Here is a 17,050-nt window from a genome sequence, read left to right as displayed (position 1 = left end):
ATTTATCAGAGATAGATTATAGGATAAAGAGGCCGTGATAATTATGTCAAGGTTAAAAAAGTAGTATAGATATTTATCTAAGTCAAATTATACTAATTCTAGTTAAAAACTAAAGAGATAAATCAGTAAAATCATCCTATATGATTACATGCTATTTATTAGAGCTAGATTACATGATGAAAAGGCCGTGATAATTATGTCAAGGTAAGAAACTTAGTATAGATATTTATCTAAGTCAAAATATATTAAGTCTGGTTGAAATTTCAAGGGGAAAATTAGTAAATCATGTTATATATTGATTATCTTCTATTTATCAGAGTTAGCTTACATAGTAAAGAGGCCGTGATATTTATGTCAAGGTTAGAAAAGTAGTACAAATATTTATTTAAGTCAAATTATCCTAATTTTAGCTAAAAATTGAAAATGAAAATTATATAATTAAGTTGGAAAACAATAAGATAATTAACAGAGGTCAAAAATATGCTTATCAACTTATGATAATTATACCATAGTTAATTAGTGAGGTTAGGAAATTATAATGGACTAAAAGTCTTATTTTTAGCAAATGATTAATTTAAAAAAAAAGCCTTTGTGGTCAAAAGTTTTTAGGAAAATTATAGTAAGTGTAAATCTATGATATCAAGTTGAGGAAATGAAATCTTTAAGAGAAAATAAATAGAATAAATATTAAGCCCAAAATAAGTAGATTCCAAGCTTAAAAGTCGATGGAAAAATTAGGAAAAAGATATAGACAATTATAAAAAAATTAGGAGAGCTTAGAAAACCCTTAGGGGAGCGGTGGAAAAAGTTATCATGCCTATATAAACAAATAAGAAATTACTAGGTCAAGATTTTACCCATTAAGACTATAAATTTAACCTTGAATGGGTTACGATTGAATACAAAGGTTAAGTTTAGATTTTGAATTATTTACCTAATGGTTAGACGTCCTTTTTATAAGGATAAGAAGTTATGGCACCTGAAAGGATCCAAGCCAATTCTACATCTGATGAGGAGGGCAGAACTCTAAAAAGAACTAGACCGTCGCACGACGATGAAGCTGGGCCTAGTAATAAGCCTACGGAGGAGAGTCTCCAGGCGCCAGCGCAATAGTAGATGGCGGATCAATCCCAAGTGGGTTTCCCATTATTCAATTAAGTCTTTAAATAGTTTAAGTTCTTTTATAAGTTAGCATTGCATACGTAAGGAGTGAGTAAGAATCAGAAAAGGAATAATTGACCAAAAATGGAAGGTAACTTCCAACGTGCATTTGTTTTATAATGTAGGAAAGAATTGTTTGGATTAAAACTGGTTGAATTAGGAAAGATATGATTAATCATCCTTAAGACAGTTTGTCTCAGGACACCTCCGTCTCCTTGGTATAAATTGATGATAATGATGGCTTTCTAGCCACGGATAAGTCGGTTACCCCCATGAACGTTGAGTTTCTACTCCGTGTCATGTCTTGATGTTTCTATATAAGTTAGGATACCGTTTTTTTATCCTAAGGGAGCCGCCCGGTTGTATGGGCAACTAGTTTTGTGTATGGACACCCGAAACCTTGGGCGGGGGTTTATCCACTCCGGATTATGAATAAGGAATGGGTGCTAGTTTTTTCACCCTTAGGTGGTCTTGAGACAAGAAGAGTACTGGTCATGGTTATTATGGACAATGTTTTGATTGACAGTACCCTGTCTTAAGTTTAAAGATGTCTGTTTGCTAAAAGAATGTTTTCAATACTGTTTTCAAGGGCTGTTTTAATAAAATCCTGTTATGAAGGATAAAAGGAATCATTATTTTAATTGCGATAAGAACGTGGTAGTAATTAAATAACAAAAGAATCATGTGTGAGTGCGGGGTGGTAAGTGGGGATTGATTAAGGTTTTCAATCATGGACGGGTGGACCTGATTAGTTAGGTAACTATCCATTTCTGCGCACTAAAACGTTTAGAAAACTTCTTCACTTGGAAGAGGAGTTCACCAGCGGCTGTGCCCTCACATCTATTAGGGGGGGAAAAGCGTTGGTTGAGGATACATTAGCCCAATTGTGGCAGTTATAGGGCCGAAATAGTTTTTTTTGACATTTAATATGTTGTCCCGTTTTCGTTGCGAGACAGGATTAGGTCTTCTTCTATTGTCAATGGTAAAGGTCTATTCCTTGGATTTTTCTTGTTTAGAGACTCTGATTTTTTATCAGACCTAGAGACTTGTCAAGGATCCCATCCTGTCTTGGTATTGGTGGGTTGGGAATCTCACAAGGGGGCTGTTGATCCTTGTCGTCTATCTAGTTGACTTTATCAGCCGTAATGTACTGTGCAATCATTTGATGCTTGCCAAATCAGCATGCGTAATAATCTGCATGATATTGATCAATCAAGGCCTCCCCAATCAGCACACAAAATGTCAGCTGCTTTTGACACATCAACAATCGGAATATCAATGCACAGAATTTCTCGAGTGTCCTGCAATGAAACTCAACCAACTCAGCAATCGAAATCCGTGTGCTCTGCAAGCCATTGAGTTGTGGTATGCTGTTTAGATAAGGTGCTTGATATTCTTGAGAAGCTCCGCACTGGTGACAGACTATCTTGTGAAGGATTCATCTTGCGACGAGCCTTTCTCTGGTTCACAAGTGTGCAGGTTCATCTGCAGCCAAGTTAGCGAATGATGAAGTGGCCCCCTGACTGCCTACGTTAATGTCCTTGTCATCGCTTCAGTCTGCTTTGATCAGTGCACTCAATTTTCACTGTTGGCCCCCTTCCCCCCAACACTTGAAGGCCGGGAATGGTCCGTCAGTGACCATTCCCTCGTAATCACTGCTCTCGCCATGGCTCCCGGCTCCCTGCCAGTCGCCATGCGGTCGCAGTGATTACGGGGAATGGTCACTAACGGACCATTCCCTACCCCATAAACACTTCAAGTTTGAGCCTAAAATCACTACAATGCTTTCTTTGTCTGTTCACTTAATTTTGAAAGAGGGGGAGGGAGAGAGGGAGAGAGAGAGAGAGAGAGAGAGAGAGAGAGAGAGAGAGAGAGAGAGAGTGTGAGCGTGTGTGTGTGTGTGTGTTTGTTTTTTTCCGGGGGGGAGGGGGGAGGGAGTGCTAGTGAATTTTGAAAAAAATGAACTAAGTTCTAATGATAAATTGTTAGCATATTACTACCAATATGTGGGTCAATTAAAATTTAGGTAAAATTACCAAAATACCCCTCTGATTTGTGGAAATCCCCAAAATATCCCTCAAATTTCAAAATTCCCAAAATACCCTTATATCTATTTTGGTTGGATTGTTCAACATTGTCTAATCTTTATTCCTTTTTTACAAATGAGATCCGTTTTCGAGTGCTTAGCATGTAATTTGTCACAAATTACATCACAAAGAAGGTAATTATGTCTAAAAATAATGAAAGAATTCATCCCGAAAGCCTACGTAACCACCTCAAATTCTAGTTTTAGCATCTTGTACGATAGACAATTAGTTGTCTTCTAAAAGGCTACAATTTTTAATTTTTTTTGGAGAAATTTACTCTCACAACTAGGGGTATTTTAGAAAATTTAGAAAATTTGAAGGGCATTTAAAGAATTTATGGAAAAATATTGGGGGTATTTTGGGAATTTTTGGAATTTGAGGGGTATTTTGGAATTTTCACAAATTATAGGGGTATTTTGGTAATTTTCCTAATCCCTAAAATTTAAGGCTCTAAATTCAACTGCCTACGTGGCAGTACTGTACCAGGGCAAGCTGCAGCTTTTGAGCAACGACGAGCAGAGGCGAGTCAGGCGACATGTGTACTGTGTGCGTGCAAGACTAGTTGCACCGTTGGAGCCTTTTTGCGATGAGTATATGCGACGTGCCACGGTATTGGGCTGGTTGCCATCCTGGCAAGGCATTACCTCCGCCACGCTGGAGGTAGTGCTCGAAATTTATCCTCAGTCGTAGTTAACATGCTCAAACCAGTCCGCGCCGGCGCGGACTGGGGAGGGTGGGGGGTACAAACCATCCCCTCTACCTTTAGATATCAATTATTTCATTTCTTAGCCTTTTGAGTTTTTTTGTGAAGATTTTTAATTTTTTATGAGTACTTTTATTTGTAATACTTTTGGATGTTTTTTATAAATTGCACTTTTTAAGTCCACTTTTATGTAAAAATATTTGTAGCATTCATTGCACTTTATTCTCTTTGAATTTAACGTCATTACTTTTCCTTATTGAAATTTAGAACTTTTTCTAATTAATAGTTTATTTTTTAGGACACAGGACTAAATAAAAAATTTATCGCGTGTGCAGGACATCAACTGGGATAATTGTGCCCCCCCTGGAGGCCCTGAGCACGATTGGTGGCTCAAGGAACTCCCTTGTCCTTACGCCAAGTGCAAAAGGGTAATCCCTTGCTTGAGGCGCATTGCATTAGAGCACGTGGAGAACGGAGGGCTTTGACATCCTCGAAAAAATGCTCAGAGAGATGATAGTGCCACTCATCCATTGCTTGAGAAGGTGCCCCATTGGTCTATGTTCAGGGGTGGTGCAACGGCACGCAAGGCCAAACGACAGAGGCAAGAGCTATTGGACAATTTGGGTGCACCGCATGATGATCCTCACATTAGCTCTACTTCGACAGCTCCTGTGGCGTCTCAATCGCACTTTAAGGCAGAGGATGAGCACATGTTCGACATGTGTGATGAGTTAATGGCTTAGGAATGCAACATGTACGAGGAGGATTGCCAACCCTGCACTCAACGGGCAATGGCAACGGAGGATAGATTGATGGCGAGTGCCCAAACACCTCTTTACGACGGTGCATAGTACTCGGTGCTCCGGGCATCATTGGAAGTCCTTAACTTGTAAGCAAAATTCGGTAGGAGCAATGCAAGTGTCGATGCACTCCTTGGGTAAGTTTGAAATATGGCTCCTTAATTATATACCCTTCCCTCGCTTTATGGTGCCGCCTCCTTGCAATTGTACTAATACGCTTGTTTTTTGTAGTTTGATGGGAAAAATGTTGCCAAAAGATCACCACATGCCTCCATATCGTCAATGAGCTAAATCGTATGTCATGCACTTGGAATGGAGTATGAGCGCATCCATACGTGCGTCAATGATTGCATGCTATACCGCAATGAGCACGCACATGCTACCTCATGTCCCGTGTGCAGAGAAGCACGATACATGACCAGAGTGAGCGAGACGCACCTACCTTGCAAGGTATTGAGACATTTTCCATTTATTCCTCGCATTCAACACATGTTTAAAAGCAGGTATATTATGGAGCTTATTGCGTGGCACGCCAACCACCGCTCAAATGATGGAATGATGTGTGTCCCTGCTGATTCACCTGCATGGAGGCACATCAAAACTCAATGGCCAGAGTTTGGGTTGGAGTCAAGAGTTTGGGTTGGAGTCAAGTAATGATGTCAACCCTTCGACACTAAGTCTACTTCATGGCGCACTTGGCCTGTGGTGATCGTCAACTACAATATTCCACCATGGGAGACAACCAAGAATGGCAATATACTTCTTTCAAGGAGTTGAAGGAGTTATGGAGACTCGAGAGGCATTCCTGTTGTAGATGTCTCACTTCCAAAGGGGGGAAGAGAAGCCTTGTGAGGGAATCCTTTTGTGGACTAGCTTGGAGAGATTTTTGGTATCTCCCTTCAATGCCTCGCATGTGGTCAGACGACGAAGATGCAAGGATGACTTCACACTTTCCAAGTGGAAAGGGAAAACTACTTAACATGGATATGAATCTATCTCGAGTAGTCAGCACTTGTTGTAATTAGACAAAGATCCTTCCATCGACCCCATGCTGCATTAAGTTGCTTACCATCATAGTTTCTCAAAAATCTCCTAGATTTTGTTCCTCCCATTGAAACATCCTACAAAACATCACATGTCCCTTTGGAAAGTTTTGAATCTTTTTACAATTACACATGAACATCATGAAAACCCATCTGTTAAAGCAAAGCTTACATTTTTTTAATGAATTCATATGCACGTATTGTTGGATTTGATGCGTATATATGCATAATCTAAATGTAAGAAAAGTACTTTTTCCAAAATTTAACTTTTAATTTAACATGCAGTATGTAAATATATACATTTTCAAGCACTATCAAAACAATGGGAGCCCAAATCATGAAAGAAGAAGGATAACAAGATAAACTAACATTATATCTAGAGGGTGGTCTTCCAACTTCATTGGCACCCATCCACCTTTCTGTTCTCATGCTTGCCATACAATAAAGACATGGGTATGTTGCATTGGCACCTTTAGATATACCAAACATGCATTTTAGGGCTTTCATGTCTTCACTTAGGTGCCATTTGTCAAAAAAGATGCCAGTAGAATCAACACGAAGACATTCACTCGCACTTTGACTTTCCACAACATTAAAAATGTCTATATGAGAGAAAGGCCACTTCAACGTGTCATGGATTTCATTTGGTACTTGATCCAATTTAATCCACCATAAATCCATTTTTTATTGCACCTTGTAGTCATGGGTATCTCTCATTCCTTGGCTATATTACAAGGCTCTATACATCAGCGAAATATTAATCCTCTTCATTTTGTGATTTTTTTGAATATGAGCCTCGTCTAGCTTCAATACAAATATAAGTTTTCCTCCACATTCAATTTCATCTATTTCCTAATATTCTACCATAACAATCTGAAATTCTAATATCCAACCAAATAGTATTAAAATCAGTGTATTCAAACACACATTTTTTCTTTGTTTTCCAATATGGCATTGTTCCTTGAATGTGGTAATATTCACCAAATTGTTTAGGTATCTCTTAATTCAATAAGAGCCTCACTTTCTCAAGGGATGTAGAAATGAAATAATGAATTGATAAGAAATTATTAGTTTTCTCAAACTACGCAAAATCCAAAGCCTAATTTTTTTTTTCTTGAAGATTTGTTGGAGGATATGAAATTTATGGTTCATCCATCACAAATTTAAGAGGTTTGTGATATACTTGGAGTGCGCAAAAAGCGATATAGAGTCATTTTGAGCATTTGATTTCAAGTTTTAAAATATTAGAAATTAATGCATTTGCTTAGGTTTCACAACGTAGAAAAAGTAAAACTTTTGTTGAATGAAGAAATACCAAACAATTTGGAGAATATTACCAACATTCAAAAGTTAATGCCATATGAGCAATACAAGAAGAAATATTCTCATGAATACAATGCTTTCAATAATATGTGGATGGATATAAAAAAGTTCAAAAAACTATGGTAGAATATTATGGAATGGATAAAATTGATTGTGAACGAAAACTTAAATTTTTAGTGAGGATTGATAAGGCCCAAATTTACAAGTGTCAATCGATACTTCATTAATGAATAGAGATTTGGATTATAGCCAAGGTAGAATCAAAGAAACACCCCGACACAGAAAGCTCAGGAAGAAATAGAGTTATGATGGATTGAATCAGCCCATGTACATACTAGTAGAAAATCATAACACAATGAAGTGAATTTTCTCACATACAAATATTCTGAATTTGCTATAGAGAGTGAGAATGCAAGTGAACTTCTCCGTGTTGATTTTTTTGGTGTCTTCACGATTGAATGACACTTGAGTCTTGACTTGGAAACCTTGAAATGCATGTTTGGTACCCGTTTGGTATATGTGGAGGGGCCAATACAAAATTTCCTTGTTTCTATTGCATGACAAGCATGGGAATAAGAGGATGGATTGCTGCAAGTGAAATTGAAAAACCACTCTAAAGTAACAAATTTGATCTCTGTGATGTTTTAATGGAAGCTGACAAAGTTGGAAGGCTTTTGAGCAACCTTGAAAATAATCAAGTAAATGTAATGTGAAACTACTAAAAGGAGCTCTACCTTATAACAACAAGTGTAAAGAGTAGAGACCAAATGTATCCAACAAAAGAATGAAAGTATGGAAGAGGCTTGATCATTTCTTAAAAATTCTAAGATAGAAAATAAGCACAACCGCATATGCAAAAGCCTTCAAAAAATCCATAAATTCTTTGATATCATGAATTATAAATGCATGAGGAGAAACAGATATCACTCAATACTTTATAAGATTTGAAAAGTAGCACTCACTGCAAAACTCTAGGTTTTGAACTCTTCAACTTCAACTATTATATTGTAAACAGACTCACTTCTTTGCAAAAGAAGAGCCACTTGCAACATGACATACTTAAGAAATGGAGAAATCACATTACCAACGTACGTACTTCATTCTTCAGATGTGAAAGAAGAGGTGGAGTACAAACATGAAGCAATGCTCTTAAAAAATGATTAAACTTGTTTTACAAAAAGAAATTTCGAAGGATGAAGAGATCTAGAAATCCATGAACATATACTTTAAATAGCCAAATGCTCTCAAAAGAGCAATCTTGACAATAACATGACTCTCTTCCGAAAAAGGAAAGATGATGTAAAAATTTTCTTTCTTGCAATGGTGCATTTTGTCTCTCTTTACATCATTTTCTTATGGCATGTCTCCTCTATATCTAAGAGATTGTCTTCTATTATAATCACCAAGAAGCTTAACATCCTTCTCTTTGGCTGCAACTGCATAGCTTGATTAGCAGAGCAAGTATCCTAGTCTAGAGGCATTAAAACCAAGAGCATCGCCAAAGATTCTAAGGGTAGCTACTCTGTCTATAAGTGAAACCTTGTTGGAACTAACTTTGGTTGGTAGTGTATGAGGGCATTTCTATCCTTTCTGGATGTGCCTTCAACTACCTTCCCCTTGACCCTCTTGTCCAAGAAAACTATCCTTAACAAAAATCTCAACCTGATAAGAAAAAAAAAAAAGATATATCCAATGCTAATGGTTTCAAATCTATGATCAATCAAATGAAAGAAATTTACCTTCTATAATTCATTACCTTCAAGGACTATTTCACTCTCCAAATTTCATGCTCCAACTCTCTCATTGAGATCACTATCACTATCTTTCACCTTCAATTGGGTATCTCTTCCAAATGTATATATCCCAAGATCTCAACTGGGAGCGATCATTGGCCACCGACCAACACCGGTCATTTATTCGCTCATATAGAGTAAACAATGATATAGCATCAGAGAAAAAATCCCAATTCCTTAAATTTGGGCACTTGAATTAGGTCACTACCATAATAATGATCACAACAACACTCACTTTAGGGTTTAAGTTGGAATTCCACTAAAAATGTGTACACTAATGGCTTCTCCTCGTAATGGGAGTCGGGAATCCACAAAGATAGACATGCGTTGAGTATATACTAACAATCTCTACTTAATTTAGCTAAAACATATGTTAGTTGGGAGTGATTAACTCAATCACAATGAAACCACACAAGTTTGAAGAGATACACAAAACACCAAGATTTCTTAAAGTGGCACGATATCTACAAGCTGAAATTTTACATACATTTTATTGAAGAAGATGCCAATCATGTAGGAATAAGCTAGCTATTATTGATCTCCACATAGTGTAGCTAAGATAAAAGGAAGGGAGCTTGTGCTACCCCTCTCAAAAAGGTCTATAATTTCATGAAAAGGGGGTACACAGATGAAAGCACCAAACACTCATAAGAAATATACCTCAATCTGTTGTTGCAGCATGCACTATATCAATCCTAGCGGGTACCTATGTGCGTCTCTTGCCCGATGGAACGTAGCCCTTGCCCAACCATGGTTTATGGCTAATATCTGAAAGGGAGATTATGCCAACCCACCCGCATGGGCACGCCGACGTTTTTGAAGAAAAGGGCAAAAAGTTTTTTTGTAAGAGCAAAAAAAAAAAAGAGAGAATTTTACCCTCCCATGTATGTATCTGCATTGTTGAAAAAAAGGATGCAGAGCTTGGTGTGGTGTGGTGGTGGGAACCATCTCTAGGGAGGGGGATAAAAAAAATTATGAGTGTTAGAGGACACTAGTAGGATGCATTTCCTGCCATCTGGGTGCATTAGTGCTCCACATAATGCCATGATGAGGCTCAAATAACCCCTCATTCATGGATGTTGGTTGTTGTTGCTGCCAATTTTCTGCAGGCATCATTAAGGAAAGCCCATTCTCCCCACCCATGCTAATCAAGGTTTTTTCTTCATCCTTAATTGCCTCTGAATCCTCTGCATGGGCATTAGGTCGAAGATCTGCATTCACACTTTGCGTCAGATTTCCCATATAGGAGACACCAGATCCGCCATGATCGAGAGTACTCGGCACCGAAATCATCCTCTGTGATGCGCCCATCGGCAGATTGAAACCCCTCTGCTCTTGCGCAGCATTGGTATTCACAGAATTGACATGGTATGCTAAGTTCGAGAAGTTTGAGAGTTCATCTTCGATTGAAGCCAGTGTTGCTGTTGCAGATGTGCCCATCAGATTATGGGTTTGAGCATATAGAGCTGGATTTAATGACATCTCATAGTTGTTATTGCAGTAGCCAGCCTGATCTGCATGCAAGGCAGTAAAGCCCAAGTTATTCTCGAAGGCGTCCATCGACATAAACCCGCCTGCGCCTGCACATGTGGTTTCTAGATGTAAAGATGTTCGGTTTGAGCACGCGCCGCCACCTGTGCAGCTGGATATCCCACATGGTTTGTGGACCAAAGCAGGGAGGCTCATATCAGAGTAGTGCATACCTTCAGAACTCTGTGCAGATTGCTGGCGTAGATGCATCGACTCTTGAAATCGCCTATATGCTATGTTGAGAAGCTGGCTGCTTGTGTCATCACTCACATTACCAAAGTTGGGGATGCTGCCTAACCTTCCAAGCATGTTGGAGGTGGTATCAGAGAAGGGTGTGGACCCATCATCTAGACCCCCCAGTGAGATGAGGGACCGCGGTCTCACTCTCTTGTTTTTCCGGCACCCGCCACCGACGGGGACGTTGCGTAGCGTCCCGCCCTGCGTCCAGTACCGTCTACAGCTCTTGCAGAAATGACGCGGTTGCGTCTGGCTGTAATTGTTGTAGTAGCAGAACTTTGTGTTGCTGGAGTCGCAGCGAGGGCACTTTAGAGATGGTGGAGAGGGCAGATTTTGAGCTATGAGAGCTGATCCTTGCTGTGCCAGATTGGTGGGTTTCGCTGCCCGTTCACCATCACTGGAGCTTGAGGTAGCAATCCTGTCTATATGTTCCATGGTGCTTGAGATCTTGCAATGCCCTGTCTTAATTAATTCCTGCATGCAACATGAGAGACAGATCCGAGCTTGAGCAAGCACTTATGTATGCTTAGATTTAGTGAAAGGGTCAGCTATAATAGTTCGATTAGAAATTAACGATAGCAAATTAAGCTCATAGAGAGCTATAATTACATGCAAGCTTAAAACACGGTAATTAAGAAGAGGATGCCTGCAACGGAGGGTGCTTACTGGTGGTGCAGTACGCTACTGTTGAGAACCGTCGATTTGGGGGCATGCGTCCACAGCTTGCCGCTCCACATGCGAATTTGCCAGGCTTGCTACCACACTGCTAATTAGAGAGGAAAAAAAATCGCCTGCCAATGGTGGCTAATGTAGAGCTACTCAATTTCAACTTGGACGCAGAGAGCAGACCTTGATTTACTGAGAATACTGTCAAGGATGGAGAATACTGGTGCGCAAAGTGAAGAGAGAAGACGAGAGGGTATGGACTCTGGAGTAAGGAGCAAGAAAGACGCACAAGATATGACAGCTAGAGAGAGAGAGAGAGAGAGAGAGAGTTTCTCCTCTTTAGAGAGAGAATGAGATGGAGAGAGCGCACGTGCATGTGTTTTCGAGAGAGAGAGAGAGAGGACGATGACAGTGCTGCTGGCTTTTCCTTTCTTTTAGGCCACAGTTTCCTTTCTTTTCGGTCCAGTCTTTGAGGCCAAGCTCTAGAGAGAGAGTATACGAGTAGAGAGTGGAGAGAGAGAAGAGAGAGAGTTGAGTGAGCTGTATAATTTGTCTGCCCGTCCCATTAGAAAAGGGCTTCAAGGATAGAGGCTAGCATGTGGCTCCCCTGGCCAATGGCCAGTACTTTCTCTTTGGAGCCCCCTATTCATTTGCGAATCTTTCAGAATAAAGAGAAAATTAATAATTTAACCTATGCTTATGAGGTAGGTATACGGATTAGCCTTTTAAACCTGGTTACACAAAAAGATGTGATTTCTCCCTTGTTACGACCTCATGGGTAGAGGTTTGTAAATTGTCCTACACAGCTTGCTTAGTGTTCTTAGGGCACTTCACACTTGCCCTCCTTGCCTTGTGACTTATTCATTGCAGCACCTCACCCACAAAGACCCAAACACCATAAACCAATCGAGGGAGCAAGTCGCATCATTGGAATTCCGTCACACATTTGGCAAACATTGTAATTATTCAGATAGATCTTTGTATGCTTGCCATTGTGTGACTTGTAGGATTCACTGGAATAGCTTACACATACCAGATTGACATACCTACTACCCTCCTATTCCTATTTGGCTCTATTTCTAGATTTCATTAATAGAAATCTTTTTAGATTCCCTCCCCTTTCGCAACCCTTTGGTACCATCTTTGCCTACAACCAGTGGTTGCCAATCTCATCGTGAACCCGACTACCAATCTCGTCGACATGGATGTGTTGCCACAACACCCAGACTCTGGACATCCCCTCCCCCCTCTTTGTCGCATGGGCCTCTTGCCCGCCTGTTAATAGGTAATTGGAGATAGAGAGAAAGAAATAGAGAGAGAGAGAGAGAGAGAGAGAGAGAGAGACGTGTTGATGATGGCCTCCACCCCTTTGCAGTGAGACCTTGCCTCCCCCCCTCCCCCCCCCCCCGAACCCACAAAAAAAAACCTAATGTAGCAAGAGCTCATGTAATAGCCACAAACAAGTGGGCACTCTATACCTCCAATGCACTGGATTTATTAGGCACATACAACATGCCTAAGTGTGCCTGAGAGAGAGAGAGAGAGAGAGAGAGAGAGAGAGAGAGAGAGAGAGAGAGATGCACAATACAAACATAATTCATCCCCCAAAAAAATCCTCTTTGCATTTCTTTTCAAAATCCTCCTTGTGCTTTTCATTTCAATATGAAAGAGGAGGCATCGGCTAAGATTCTACCTAATAAATGCCTCTTCAAAGATCGTACCCACATACTGCTAGCAAGTCATTCTACCACATACTGGTTCATTTTCGCTTGCATTAGGTGGAATTTTCACAGATTCCATCTCAATTTGCTATTGTTATCCAATTGAGTAAAATCATCATGATTCTTATGCACAAGAAGGAAACTCGGTCTGACATTAGGAAAGAATAGGATTCATTTTCGGGCCTTTTATCTCTAGTGAGAGAATGCTCCTTAGCCAATAGGAAGAAGGCTAACGTTACGTAGAAACATTTTTCCTTCTCATTTTGAAAATGTCCATGAAAACTATTTTGGTCAAATTATCACTATCACCAAAAAAGTAAGGCGCTTGATAGTGACATCTTGCACAAGCGTCGAGCATCTTTTTATGACCGGTTGTTGCTATCCTACAATGTGAAGTACTTGTATGTGTGCATCTTGCACAAAAGCATCAATCACCTTGTTATGAGCTACGCACAATTCAAATTTGAACGGATCGTATTTGATAGAACAGAGGCCCCAGAGACCCCTCAAGGGCCTCTATTCGCTTGGTTCTGACCTCATGAGGCCCTAGGCTTAAAATGCTATATCTTGAGCTAAAGTCGTCAGATTTCAATGTTTTAAAGTGCTATCCTAAGGTTTTTGGACGTTCCAAATGCATCCATGGTATTCTTTTTGTATCTTGGAAACATCTCTTATGTGTTTCTCTCATCGCACATCATATCACTCATTAAGATTCATTGACAAGAATTTTCGTGTACACTTAAGTTGGGCTTTTGAAAAGCATTTTGTACGAGCATGCATTTAAGTGACCAAGAAAACATTTACATATGTACTATGAGAGATAGAATTCCAAAAGACTACTCTTGTATTTTTCAAAATTACCTCTCTCTATGTTGAATTGGCGTTTCTTACCGGGCCCAAAATTGAGTACAAGTTTCTCCTAATGCAACCTTGCTCTTAAGTAAGAAACGTCTGCATTTACCAACTCCACTAAAAACATGTCACTTTCCTTGTGTGAAAAGTTGGACTAAAAAAATAACATCCCTGACTGCTATCCCCTCATCTGTGGCCCTTGTTCCTCCCTCACGGAAGCTGTTCTCCATCCCTGCCAGACATCACCATCACCATCTGCCTCTCCATGTCAACCACATCCCCCCCCCCCCCCCCCCCCCCCCCCCCCCCCTCCCAAAAAAGAAAAAAGAAAAAAAAAACTTTCAAAGAGTAAACCACTTGAGCAAGCTAGTCTAGTAAAAATCCTTAGTAGTTTCACCAATTGTTGTGACCGTGCCTCATCGGAGATATTATGGAAAGAGAATGAGCTTGGAACTAGAGGAAAAGCCATTGAGGAAAATATTGATATACTCCTCAATGAGTGATGTGTATAGAAGCGTACTTAATGGTATAACATAATGGTGAGGATACTAGAAGCCTCTCCTCATGAGGTCGACCACCAAGAAGAAGTAAATAGAATAGACCACGTGAGGAAGGTTGTCTTAGGGGACTCCACTTTTTTTTTGTGTGTGTGTGTGTGTGTGTTTTTTTGGGGGGGGGGGGGGGGGGGGGGGGTGGTTTTGGTTTGTAACCCATTTTGACTCCCCCCCTCGATACTAAAGGCCACGGAGTCTTTAATGAAGATTTCGTCATGGGATCGATGGTTGAGAGCAATACGTATGGATCTCACAGCTAACAAAAAATCAATGAAACATGTTTCCCTCAGATTCAAACTTGGGTGTGCATCATGGGAGCTCAATGCCTTAACCACATGCACGCCTGGCTTTTGGTGTCTACAATGTGTAAACATTAGGGACAAACAAAAGTCGAACACGCTTGAAGATAATCGAAAAGCCAATTTTTTCTCGGATCTCCCGCGTGCAGATGATCGTCGTTGATCCCATGACAAGGTCGATCATTAAAGACCCCGTAGGATTTAGTAACGAGGTCCTCCCCCTTCCACTAATTGCACCTCTTTCAGGTGCAAGTTGGATAAACGAAAGTTACCCCCCACCTTCCTTGTGTGTGTGTGTGTGAGAGAGCTGCACAAGTAGTGCATGTCAAATCACTAGAAATCTTAAGATTAACCCCAACATGTGGGGGGAACCTTATCAAAACTCCTTCACAAGTTTCTGAAGCATCATGTCTGAATGGATAAGTCTAGTGAAGAACTTGGCATTTGAGTCTTTATAGGCGCTTTTGAAATAGATCATTGCTCCCCGCACCTCTCAATTTTCAAAAAACAAGTGACCAACACTAGCTGCAACATTTACGTTGGGGGATGCTTCAACCACTCCTCAAAACCATATGAAACACCTTTTTAGTTAGTCGGTTGTAGTGTTTCCATATTGAAGATTCAAGGTAGTTGCTCGCTATTAGTGTGCACGGTGTCATGTAAGTAAAATGGCCCATTCACTCTCATTGCCCTCTAAAAGCTTATGTGGAGTCCCAATTACACACCCATACAAACACCTAGCGTTGGTTGTATGCCGATCTTGATTGATGTTTATGAGATGACTTTAGGTACTTGTAGGGTTGATATTTAAAAAAAAAAACTAAAAAAAGGAAAAATTACAAATACCCCTGAGGTAGGATAGGGGCTATCCTGGCCAAGAGAGGGAAGACCAAAGAGGGAGGTTAATATCAGGCAAATGAGGAAAACGGGGAAATTAGAACAAAATCTTGAGTGGTCTTGATGCTATCATCTCACTCTGCCAAGGTATGGAGAGAAAAGGAAATAAATCAGGAATTTATCATCTTCAAAATTGATTTTGATATATAAGGCATATGATAGAATTGAATGGGAATTCTTTCTTCAAAGTCTGCATGACATGGGTCTGGGTAAAGGCTTTATCATATTTGTGCACATTTTATTTGACAATGCAATTGCTAGGATCTCTGCGAATGGTACCTTGACTGAAACCCCTACACAAATCTATCAAGCAGGGTCACCCATTTCACCTTTGCTTTATGCTATTTCTTCTTATGCTTTCGGCTAGCTAGTCAAAGACTTTCTTCAACATGGGAGAATGAAAGTTATTAACATTTCAAAAGACTTTGATGATTAGCTATGTTTGCAATAGTTTGCAGATGACACTAATGCTTTAGTAAAAAATGATAATCAATATATTTGAGAACTTTTGAACATGCCTTAATCTCTACAGACTGGCCAACGGTTACGTCATTAACCATGCAAAATAAGTTATTAGGTCTCCAAAGGAACCTGCCTCAATTATTACATAAGCTGGGTGCAAAGCTATTAAGGATGGTCATATTTTTAAGCTATTTGGCATTCCTATGGGTTTTAATATCTCTTTCAACCACATATGGAACTAGGTGCTGCAGAAATTTAGGAAAAAGCTTTTCTCATGGTAGAACCATCAACCTAACCTTTTTTCAAGAGTCTTTGTGCTAAATCTTTATTTACTTTCTTCATTGATCTTCTTCTTGTCTTGCCGGCTTCCTCCTGAATATCAATTGAACAAAGTCTTTTCGCTAGCAAGAAGGTTCCTGTGGGGAAGTTTAGAGGAGGTGAGAAAAATTTCTAAGGTTTCTAAACAAACCTATTACACAGCTAAAGAACAAGGGGGATTGGGAATTCCTAACCTTCAACACTTTTCACATAAGTTAGCAAGCAAGTGGATTATGAGGGCTTCCTCCTCTAGTGGCTTTTGGGCAATTCTGATTAAAAGAAAAGTTCAGGATTTCCATCTCAAAGCCTTCACACAGCTTCGACCTCCTGACCGTGGAAGACGTTCTAGTCTCTAATGCTAATGTCACCCCTAGAGGGTCTAACTTTGTGCATAGGTTCTGGAATGGTTGGATTAGGCAGAAAGCTACATGGTCTCCTCCAAAAGACTATATAATCTCAACTGAATTTTGGTTTCACGGCTCCATCTGGTTTGGATGGCATGCCCACTCTTTGGGTTGGCAGCTGTCTAGGAGGGCACACACATTTTTGAATTAGTCTTAAGAAGTTGGAAAGATGTGAATAAAGATGAAGTTTGGCTTATCAT

The 17,050-nt window shown here is 39.9% G+C and overlaps 1 protein-coding gene across 1 annotated transcript; it reads right to left on the bottom strand.

Annotated features, from left to right (window-relative positions):
* Positions 1 to 9,332: 9,332 nt before the first annotated feature.
* LOC147442553 (uncharacterized) lies at positions 9,333 to 11,616 on the bottom strand. Its single transcript, XM_086528707.1, has 2 exons — positions 11,344 to 11,616; positions 9,333 to 11,151 (listed from the first exon to the last, which is right to left on the bottom strand). Exon 2 carries the CDS (start codon positions 11,110 to 11,112, stop codon positions 9,892 to 9,894), a length of 1,221 nt encoding a protein of 406 aa, XP_086384833.1. The 5' UTR covers positions 11,113 to 11,151; positions 11,344 to 11,616; the 3' UTR covers positions 9,333 to 9,891.
* Between the last annotated feature and the right edge of the window lie 5,434 nt (positions 11,617 to 17,050).

The sequence above is a fragment of the Adiantum capillus-veneris genome, chromosome 14 (genome assembly GCF_014529385.1).
Source record: "Adiantum capillus-veneris isolate H3 chromosome 14, ASM1452938v2, whole genome shotgun sequence".
Classification (NCBI taxonomy): Eukaryota; Viridiplantae; Streptophyta; class Polypodiopsida; order Polypodiales; family Pteridaceae; genus Adiantum; species Adiantum capillus-veneris.
Note: the sequence above shows the minus strand (reverse complement) of the source record. Positions and strands in the feature narration are given on the sequence as shown.

Excerpts from the sequence above, each read along its gene's own strand:
- LOC147442553 (XM_086528707.1), bottom strand. The coding sequence starts at position 11,112 with ATGGAACATATAGACAGGATTGCTACCTCAAGCTCCAGTGATGGTGAA.